At 32.8% G+C, this 11,800-nt stretch overlaps 1 protein-coding gene across 1 annotated transcript in view; it reads left to right on the top strand.

Annotated features, from left to right (window-relative positions):
• Positions 1–292: 292 nt before the first annotated feature.
• Positions 293–11,800, top strand: part of LOC140449786 (nose resistant to fluoxetine protein 6-like) — a 226,032-nt gene continuing 214,524 nt past the window's right edge. Inside the window, exon 1 of the mRNA XM_072543132.1 lies at positions 293–781. Coding sequence (XP_072399233.1) covers positions 550–781 — 232 coding nt within the window. The 5' untranslated portion in view covers positions 293–549. The remainder of the gene's footprint in view (positions 782–11,800) is intronic.

The raw sequence follows: 11,800 nt of genomic DNA, 5'->3' as shown, positions 1-11,800 counted from the left end.
TCTCTGAATATTTCTTCGCATTCCTCGTAGTACCACTCTTCTTCTTTCTTTTAATTCTTTATATTCTGTCCAAGTTTCGTCTATGTTGTCAGGTTTTGGAATTTAACATTCGTTTCATTAAATATTAGTAGATTTCATCAAAGATGATATATAGAGTTTACAACATCATATATTGTGCATAAAATTTTACATTTTATTAAAAATTTGTTTATTCCCACTCCATATTTTTGCAAAATAATTTTTGCTATCTACTAGACGGTTTTCTGCCAGACAGTATATATTATGCATCGACAGACGAGCGCCGACAAAAATTGCCAAGTTATCATAGTCTTGCAAAATCATAAGTGCGCGTTTAAAAGCAGTAGTAGTACCGATTAGTAGTACCCCGTAATAACCAGAGTGGGAAGTACCACTGCTGCAATATCGCACTATACCTTCATTCATAATATGTACACGAGAATCGATTCGACGGTATGCTTTTACCATGATATTGCCTAGTCGCTAAATTAATACATTTTTTTTTTCGACTAATAAAACCGAAAATTTAAAATGAAGGTACTTTTTGGAACGGTGTTCACGCTGTGCTTTCTATTAACGAACAATTTGGAAAACGATGTTGACCGTTTTCCGGACATATTTTTAAATTTTTCTAATGTAACTGTGGCGCGGAAAAATGTGCAAAAAAATATTGAATATACTGTTACTAATGTAAGTGTGGGACAGACAAATGAGGAAAAGGGGAGACTTTGCGTGAAAAATTTGACCAAATGCATGGAAAAAGGTTAGTGGATTTTAAGTTTTTTTTTGTATTTTTTTATTTAATTCAATTGTTTATCCACTGTGTTGTGAAAAACAAATATTAATAATAATAATAGAGTTGATTTATAACAAAAGAAATTGTGTTACAATATAAATTTACATATTTTATACAATATATAAATAAACCCAGTTTCTCACAGAAGTTGTGTGTCACATGGACTACAACTTGTATGTGAGGGTTGAATTTTTTTTAACATATTTTTATTTCAGAAATTACAATTATAAAAACTTTCAAGTAGTAACATGCAAACTGTTGACAAATTACAATTAGGAAATCATAAAATTTAAAAATATAACATTTATTTGAAATTTCAGCTCATTAATACCTGTTTATTAATTCATGCAATTTATATCTATTACCATGGATCCATTGTTTTAATTTTTTTTTAAGTTTTTTATAGTTGTGGATTGTTTTGATGGTCGACAATTGCAAACTTTTGGTCCCAAAAAATCAATGCAACGTTGGCCAATGTTTTTTTTCTTTTTTGTACTAATATCGTTAAATTTTTATTTCTAGTTTGATTTGTATGGTGGGTATAATTCAAAACTGATTTCTCAGTGTGTAAATATAATTTCGTTTTGTAGGAGTACAACTGGTTTAAATCCATGATGTCACTGTCTGTAAATAATTGGTCCACTGAAGATCTTATAGTCCTTCTAGGTATATATTATTTTGATTAAACAATTTTGTATAACGTTTAGATTTTTAAGGTGAGCATTGTAGGTTCCACCCCATCCAATAATCCCGTAGGCTAATTGTGATTGTACTAGAGAATAGTATAAAATCTTCAAGTGACGAACATCCCGGAAATCGCGAAGATATTTTAATTTTAGGAGTAAACATCTTATTTTTTGGACTTCATATTTGATAATATGATGATCCCACTTTTGGTGTCTATCCATTGTTGTTTTCTGCTTCTTCTGTTGTATCGTTGTCAATTTCAAGTTGGTTGAAGTTTGGTAACCCAGTGGTGTATGACGAAAACAGCAAGTATTTAGTTTTTTTAATATTTAATGTTAACTGGTTATGTTGAAACCATTTTTTTATTTTTACAAAGTCCATTTCGACATTTCCCCTTCTTATTCTTTTTGCAGTACCGTCTCCTATCGGAGGTTCGCTACCATCACAGCAATCTTTACTTTGTTGGCTGCAGCTCTGAACAACTGTATTGAACTGCATCCATACCACTCCCTTAAATTTCGCAACCAGGAAATCCTCCTACGTCCCACATTTCTCTTTCCCGAGATGTTTCCTTGGATTATGAGTCTAAGCAGAGAGTACTTTTCTTTTCTCCCCTGATTATGTGGCCCAGATATTCCAGTTTTTTCGTTTGTATGGTTTTTATGACTTCGCATTCCTTCCCCATCTTCAGCAGAACATCTTGATTTGTTACTCTTTCTGTCCATGGTATTTTACACATTCTCCTATAACACCACATCTCGAATGCCTCAATGTTTTTGATGTTTATCTTGTTCAGTGTCCAGGCTTCCATGCCGTACAGCAGAACAGAGAAAACATAGCACCTTAACACTCTCGTTCTTAAGTTTATATTTATGTCCCGGCTGCATAGGAACTTTTTCATTTTGACAAACGATTGTCTCGTTATCTCTATTCGCCTCTTGATTTCTCTTGTCTGGTCATTAGTATCAGTGAAGCAAACCCCTAAATATTTGTAGGACGTAACTCTTTCAACAGGCTGATTATTTATGGTTAAATTCACATTGGTGTATAGCTTCTTTGTTACAATCATGAATTTAGTCTTTTTGATGTTCAGTTTTAGACCATACTTTTTGGTATGGGTGTTTATGTTTTCCATCAAAAACTGTAAATTTGCTAGATTTGTTACTATTAGCGTGTCATCAGCGTATCGTATATTGTTAATTAACTCCCCGTTAATGTTCATACCAATGTTTTGCTCTAGGAGCGCTTCCTGACATATTGTTTCGCTATATATATATATTGAATAATAGTGGAGAAAGCACACAGCCCTAACGCACACCTCGACGAATCTCAATTTCTTCGGTTAACTCATTATCAACTTTGATTTTTGCTGTTTGTCCTCAGTACAACCTGGATATGATGTTAATGTCGCGACTGTCGATGTTTTTACTTCTTAGGATTTCATACAGCTTTTGGTGTCTGACTTTATCAAAGGCCTTCTCAAAATCTATGAAACCTACGTATAGGTCTTGGTTTACATCCAAACATCTTTGCATTAACACACTCAGACCAAACAAAGCTTCCCGTGTTTCCAGTCCACCTCTGAATCCAAATTGTATGGCGCTTATGTCCTCTTCTAATTTATTAAATATTCTTTTGTGAATTATTTTTAAAAATACTTTTAGTGTGTGGCTCATCAATGCTATAGTTCTATGGTCTGAACACTCTCTGGCGTTATTCGTCTTCGGGATTGTGACAAAAGTAGAGGAGAGCCATAATTCTACAGGAATTTCATCTGGCCCTGCAGCTTTACCCCCTTTTGTGTTCCTTATAGCATATTCTACCTTGCTTTTTAGGATTTCGGGCCCTGTTGTGTCGTCTGTAGGTTCTGCCACTGCTATTTCTGGTCTTTCGTCTGCAAAAAGTTCTTCAATGTATTCTGTCCAACTTGCCAGTTTTTCATTTAAATCTGTAATTATTTTACCTTTTTTGTCCTTTACTATGGATGCTTGTTTCACTTTTTTACCTGTTATTTCCTTGATCTTTTTATGCATACATTTCCCTTTAACTTTTTCCAATTACTATTGCTAGAAAAAATGACTGTATCGGCAGCTAAACTTATATCTGGCCTGAGGTCTGTATTGTAAGTAATGTGTTTATATATATAATAAATGAAAGCGGCCCCAATAACGTTTCTTGCAGGACTCTGTAAGTCACAGTTCTATCATCCTGATTTTACCATCGACAGTTACCTTTTGCTCTCTGTCACTTAAGTAGCTCTCTAACAATTTAAAGGTCACACCTCTGATGCCATAATTTTTTAGTTTATGTAAACATATTTTGTGGTTTACAGTATCAAATGCTTTAGAGAGATCTACAAATATAGATAAATAAGCTTTTTTATTATCTAAAGGATTGTAAATATGTTTTATCAATTTACCAATTGCATCTTTTGTAGACCTTCCCTCTCTAAAGTCATATTGACTTTCAGATATTATAGCATGTTTCTTTAAAAAAATATTTAGACGAGATTTTATGATTTTTTTGATTACTTTCCTGAGATTCAAAGTCAAGCTTATTGGTCTATACTTTCCAAGTTCACTACGATTAATACATTGGGAAGTATACGTAATCTAAAACAGTTAATAATTGTATAACTCAATGGTTTAGCAATTTGTTTTGCAATTTCTTATAACAGTTCTGATCTAAGGGTATCTATACCTGGCGATTTTTTAATATTTAGTATAAATATGTATAGTTTTTTGACTTCATCTTCATTTGTTGGAAATAAATATATGCTATGTTTTACATACTTAATCTCCTCAACATAATTAAGAGGTGTGTCAGTCTTCTCAGAATATTTTTTTCTTAAGTCACTGAAATAGTTATTAAATAGATCTGTAATGTTTCCATGATCTGTTATTAAATTATCATCTGTCTTTATCTGCTCAATTTCTGTTTTAACTACTGTTCCACGACACAATTTTTTGACAATGTCCAAAGAGCCATTAACCTGCAAGTATTTTTATCAATTAAGTCATTAAAATTATATCTGATTTGCTTTTGTTAATAATCTGCTGAGATAATTTTTGGATGATTTATATTCATTACAGATATTCATGTCACTGGGGTAGTTCTTAGATATTTTATACAAATTATTTTTTTCGTCGACAGCTTTTAATAATTTTTAATTGATCCAATGTTTCTAATTTTTTTATTTTTTTTTTGAATTTGTACTGCCTTAGTTGTTATGTCAATAATTCATTGAAGTGTCTTAGTTGTATAATATATGTCTGTGGAATTATAAACAGAGATCCAATTTTTGCCTTTTAAATTTAGCTTTAACTGTATGTAGTCAGTGTATTTTTTAAAGATTGTGTTCTTTTATTTATTTGTGGTAAATATGTCCCTTTTTCAGCTTTTTAGCGCATACAACTTTGGGATTCTCCTTTCTATTACTCCGTAAAGTGCCACAGACATATGTTTCTTCCACAGAGTTATTTTATACGGAGTTTCACTCCGTTTTTGTGTGTTTTTGCTGGTAAGTATTGACGGAACACCAACCTGTTTCTCCAAGGTACCATGCTCTCATTAATAACGACTTTCTGATCGGGATCAAGTGTCTCCTTAAACTGTTGACAAATAAGATTTGCAAGGTAAGAACATCGACACCAGAGACATACAAATAATATTAAATCTGTATTGTTGGCTATTAACAAGGCTATTTTGACTTTGTTTACGGCACCTCTGAACAGTTCAGTCGATGTTAGTCCGAACCATTGTCGCAGGTTATGCATCCATGAGTGTCGTCTTCTTCCCGGTCCCCTCCTACTGTCGATTCTTCCTTGGACTATTAACTGTAGCAGCCGGTACTTAGTATGCCTCATGACATGTCCGAAGTACTCAAGCTTCCGTTTCTTTACGGTGAAGATTATTTCTTGACTTTACTGGAATCAGCGAGCTAATATAAAAATAGAAGACCAAACATCGGACGAAATAGAAATACGTAGAGGAGTACGACAGGGATGTATATTGTCAAGCTCTTGTTTAATATCTACAACGAACAAATATGCCAAGAAGGTACCCAACTCGAAAAAGTAAGCGAAAACAAATACTTGGGAACCCGCATTAATGAAACAGGTGACCAAAATCACGAGATAATAAGACGTATTGAAATTGCAGGTCTACCTTTATAAAAATGAAAAAATTATTTTGTTATCTTGATATTCAGCTACGAACTAGAATGTTAAAATGCTATGTATAGAGTACTTTGCTTTACGGTGTTGAGACATGGACTCTTAAACAGAGGAATGTTAAAAATTTTGAAAGCTTTGACATGTGGTGCTACCGCCGTATACTAAAAATAAGTTGGGTTGATAAAATTACAAATGACGAGGTAATACGCAGAATAAATAACGATCCAGAAGTTATACTAAATATAAAAAAGAGAAAACTTGAATACTTAGGCCACCTTATGAGAGGACAAAAGTCACATTCCTACAAAATATAATGCAAGGAAAGATCCAAGGACGCAGAAATCCAGGCCGTAGAAGAATGTCCTGGATGAGAAATATAAGAGTAGTTTGGCTGTACCACTACCGAATTATTTAAAACAGCAGGAAATAAAATTAGAATCGCCCTAATGATATCCAATCTCCGAGAGGAGAGGCACTCAAAGAAGAAGAAGTAGTACAGAACTATTTAGAGCGTTGGTGAACAGGGTTCGCATAGCCATAATGATTTCTAACCTTTGATAGAAGATGGAACTTGAGCAAGGTGGATTTTTCTATAAAGCCACATTTTGAAAACATTTATTGTTGTCCAATAAGGTGTAAATTGTTTAGAAGTATCCTTCTAGATATCAGCTATTGCTTGAAGATTCAAAATGTAGCAGACATTGACGTATGGCAAGAATATTTGTTTTACATTGTTCAAATAATTCTCTCAAGATGGTAAAACAAATTAAATATTTTGTATTTTATTACTACTTAATAAAAATTTTATCTTGCATAATCCTGACAGAATAAGTTATTATAGACAGGTAATATTCACATAAATTGACAAATTTTCTTGAAAATAAATTATAAGTACAAAGTAAACAAATAATATAAATATATTAACCCACATCTTAATCATTTTAATGTAATTAATAACATCTTATTCAAAATAGCGGTAATTTAGTCAAATCATAAGATGTAACCTTGACTCATGGTTACCAAATTTAAGGATTTTTATAAGTGAATATATTAAAAAAAAAGATGATATATATTAGAAAAGATTAGTTGATTAACCTTGCTTATTTGTTAGTAAATAAAAGGACATTGTGAAGGCAAGGATCATCTGAGGGACGATATTATTTCGTAATGATTGGTTATCTTAACATTAAATTTGTAAATTATGGCGTCAAAAAGGAAAATCAAAATATTAATTACATCAATACCAGACTAATTAGTGTGGTTTATGGTTTAAATGTGAAATAATAATTTATCCAACAATTCAGTCAACATAAGAACCAGTAATACAACAATTTCATATGGTTCGGTATAATTTTATGCAATTACCTTGGATTACATTTGGGTTTTGTGGAAACATATATTTGTTAAAAAAGAGAAGGAAATTGAAAGACTTACATACATTGACAGAAAGACATTGAATTATTGGTCTCAAATTGGTATGTTTTGAATGGAGTACCTACCGAAAACTAGAGGAAATAGAAAAAAGTAAAGCCGTAACCACTTCTCTTTCGTTAAAGTAACGATTGCTAATCAAATCACTAATAGCCCTACATATTAGAGAGACTCATGGCGATTATTAAAAAATATCAAAAAAGACGACATATTATGGCTTCTAACTGCAATATATACGGGTGTCCCGGAAAATATTGCGTTCCTTAAAGGTATGGGCTGAGTGTAGCATCAAAAACAAACAACTCTTATAACATTTTTTTATAAAGTCAACCGTTTTCAAAAAAAATATATATTGAATTTAATCCATTTGATTAGTGTCCACAGAAAAGCAAATACATCCGGCAAGGTTGCGCTCCAAAAGGTATGGGCAGAATGCGATAGTTTAATTTATTTTGATACAGAAAAGGTACATTATTTGTAAACAGTTGTAATTACCCGGAGCTCAAGAATAAATAGTATTGTCATGTTTTCGATTCGCGAGTATCACGATATGTTAATTACGTACGGTGAAGCCCACTGTGACAGTAATAGGGCTGTTAGACTTTATGTTGAACGCTATCCCGAACGGTGACATCCTAATGCCCGAAGTTTTGTGAACGTATCCCAAAGATTATTAGAGACGGGTTGTGTGATACCTAAAAAAACTAGCGGCAGAACACGAAGTAACCGTAGACTAAATGCAGAAGATGTGATTTTGGATATAGTCAGTAATAATCTAAGAGTGTGTGGCTAGAATGGTTGCCATTTCAAAACACATTGTTCACAAGACATTTACGGAACAACTATTACATCCTTACCATTACCAACGAGTGCAAGATTTACACCAAGGCGGTTTACCTCGAAGATTAAGATTTTTTAGATGGTTTTAAAACAAAATCGCCAGAGAACCCGAATTTCCGTGCAAAGTGTTGTGTGCAGATGCAGCTTGTTTTACGAGAAATGGTGTGTTCAATTTTCACAATTGTCACGTGTGGAGTGATGAAAACCCGTATGCTATACGTAGGACAAATTTTCAAAAACAATTTAGTATAAATGTATGGGCTGGGATTATTGGTAATCGTCTGATTGGACCGTACGAACTTCCCAGAAGATTGAATGGAGAATCCTATTTAAATTTTTTGCAGCATGTTCTACCGATACTACTTGAAGACGTTCCGTTATAAATACATTCTGAAATGTGGTTTCTTCATGACAAGGCTCCAGCACATTTTAAGAGACAATGTTATGGACTTTTATTTTTGGGGACATCTAAAATCATTAGTATACGACAACCAGGATGAAATTAAAACATAAGCTCAATTGCAACAACGAATTTTTAATGCTGCTGAAATAATCACACATAATTTACATACTTATAATATTAAGAATAATTGGATTCGTCAAATAAACGCGTGTATCTGTGCAAATGGTGGCCATTTCGAACATTTATTGAAATAGTAATTTTTCATGTAAGTAAAAACAGTATTCAAACTTTCTTCTTTGTCAACCATTTTCCATCCACTCCTGAATATAGGTCTCTCCCAATTGCTTCCATCTTTCTCTATCTTGCGCCCATCTAATCCACTGTTTGCCTGCCACTGTTCTTATGTCATCTACCCATCTTTTTTTAGGTCTTCCCGTGCTTCTTGTTGTCGTCCTTGGTCTCCATTCTAGAATTCTCCGTGTCCACCTGTTGTCATTATATCGGGCTACGTGACCTGCCCAGCGCCATTTCATTTTTGCAATTTCTTCCACAATATCCCTAATCTTCGTTCTACGTCTTATCTCGGTGTTTCTAATCTTGTCTCTTAGTGATATTCCAAGCATGACTTTAATTATTAAATAATAATAAATAATATAAAAATAATAAATAGTTTGATAAGTTTGATAAATAATATCAAACTTTAATTATTAAATATTTAATAAAAACAAATAAATGCTTTTTCTCTATCACTGTTATTAGTATCAATACATATTATGCCTAACGATCGATGATTCATGATAGCTGATTTACAGTAATTAACGAAGAATAACAAGGAACGCAACGTTGCCGGCTGTATTTCCTTTTCTGCGAACAATAATCAAATGGATTAAAATTAATAATTTTGTTTTTTTTTTTGAAAACGATTAACTTCATAAAAAAAAACGTTATAAGACTTTTTTGTTTTAAATGCTGCAATCTGCACATATCGTTAAGGAACGCACTATTTTTCGGGACACCCTGTATATATACATGTATATATATATATATATATATATATATATATATATATATATATATATATATATATATATATATATATATATATATAGATCTAGCGGTTAATGTGGGCCCCGTACTAAAACGGTATTATACTAACTCCAGGCGAATATACACCGTGTATATTATTATCTGGGTAGCGCTGTATGTGGACTCCGACCAACACGTCGGATTAAGTGGACTCCGTAATAGGTTGAAACACTTTTGGGATCCGTATACATTTCTTTACGTACACAACTAAACTCCTCCGATGCTGCCAATAATTTGATTAGTCGTAGATTTTTAAATTTTACAGCAGGTACGTTTTGGAACTTGAAATTTATTTAAATATCAATCAATTTAGTCATCCCGAAATTTCACAAATACTTGGTTAATGTAGTTAAATATTTTATGTTGGTAATTTATATTACTTGCTTTAATTATTTTTAAACTTAAGTTAGTGTCTGTTATAAGCTTCTTCTTCTTGTTCTCGTGCCACTCCTAGCGGAGATTGGAAATCATCATGGCCACTGCGACTTTGTTAGCAGCGCGCCTAAAAAGTTCAATCGAACTACACCCGAACCATTCACGTAGATTACGAAGCCACGATATTTTTCTTCTTCCCACACTTCTTTTGCCCTTAATTTTGCCCTGCATGATATTTCTTAAAAGTGCGTACTTTTCACCTCTCACAATGTGCCCCAAGTATTCCATCTTTCTAGTTTTTATCTCATTTAGAATTTCGCATCTTTTGTCTAAAGTTTGGAGTACTTGCGTGTTAGTGACGCGGTCCATCCATGATATTCTGAGAATGCGCCTATAGCACCACATCTCGAAAGCTTCGATGTTTTTTGTGGTCAACTGTTTTAGTGTCCAAGCCTCTACTCCTCCAAGTTATAAGCTTGGAAAATGCAATTGTCCATTTTTATTTATTAGTATTTTTTTAATGCATTGACACTGAAAAATTTAATATATAAATGTACGTTCCGATGTTTCGATTGCTACGTTTTTTGATGTACAATATTTGTTTCACAAAGTAGTAAAATTTAAATTATAATAATTTATAAATCAATCTTAAAATTATAATTTTTTACTGTCTAATTTCAATATTTCGATTTTTAAATGTAGGAAATTCAATATCTTACTATAATACTTTATAGATACACATATATTATACATGGCATAACACCTAATAATTTCGCTTTTAACTATAAATGTATCGTATAACGTAACGTAGCAATCAGTAGTGAGTCATTACTCAGATAAAATATTTCGGTGATTTTATGGTAATTTGATTCTAGCCAACATATCTATTACAATTATTACATAATATAATATGTTCGGTCTTATTGTTTTAAAAAAATTCATGTTTTAAAATAGGTCTGAAGTGAATTATGCTTTGTATTTCTTTAGTGACATCATTATTAACCGTGATTATTAATCTAAGATATTTAAAGTGTTGACTTTAATATTTTATCTAGATGTATTAAATTGCTTTCTTCTGTTGATTCGCTTGTATTTGGTTTTTATTTTGTTGATTTTAAGTGAAACATTTTTCGTGCTCTCTTCACTTTGTTGAAGATGTCGTTTGCGGACGGGAGAGAGTTTCTTATAAGATCAATATCATTAGCAGATGCTAGTACTGCTTTGTACCTTAAGCCATTCATGAATTGCATTTTAAATAGACGTTATTTCTATTTTAGTATGCTGTTCATTAAATTTTTGGTTATTTGAATCGAGAATCTGTATTTTATTCAACTGTTTTATAACACAGAGTTTCTTGGCGCCTATCTTCATCTCTGTTTTTTTTTGTTTAGCGTATCATTCTTCTTCTTCCTATGCCGTCCCCATTAACGGAGGTTGGCGACCACATTTGTAAAAGTATCTCTGTCTTTTGCAACGTGAAATAATTCGTCTACAGTCATGTTTGTCCAGTCACGAATATTTCGCGGCCATGACTTCCTCTTTCTACCTATTCCCTTTTTGCCATTGACTCTACCCTGCATGATGGCCTGCAGAAGACTTTATATTCCTTAGTATGTGTCCCAGGTATGCAGTCCTGCGTACTTTTATTGTTCTCAACAATTTTTTGTCTCGACCCATCCTTCTCAGCACTTCCTCATTGGTGACCCTGGCAGTCCATGGAATTCTCAACATTCTCCTGTATATCCAAAATTCAAAGGCTTAAAGCTTCCTAACTATTTGCGCTTTTACTGTCCATATTTCTACTCTGTACAATAGTTGAGACCAGACGTAACATTCAACAAACCTTAGTCTCAGCGCAGTATTCAGATTTTTGTCACAGAACAATTGCTTGAATTTTCAGAACGCTGCCCTTGCCATTTCTATTCGTACCCTTATTTCTTAGTCTTAATCTAATCCTTTGTTGATGTAAGCTCCCAAATATTTATATTT

Source organism: Diabrotica undecimpunctata, chromosome 9 (genome assembly GCF_040954645.1).
Source record: "Diabrotica undecimpunctata isolate CICGRU chromosome 9, icDiaUnde3, whole genome shotgun sequence".
In the NCBI taxonomy this organism is placed as follows: domain Eukaryota; kingdom Metazoa; phylum Arthropoda; class Insecta; order Coleoptera; family Chrysomelidae; genus Diabrotica; species Diabrotica undecimpunctata.
This window is presented reverse-complemented; position numbering and strand designations above follow the sequence as displayed.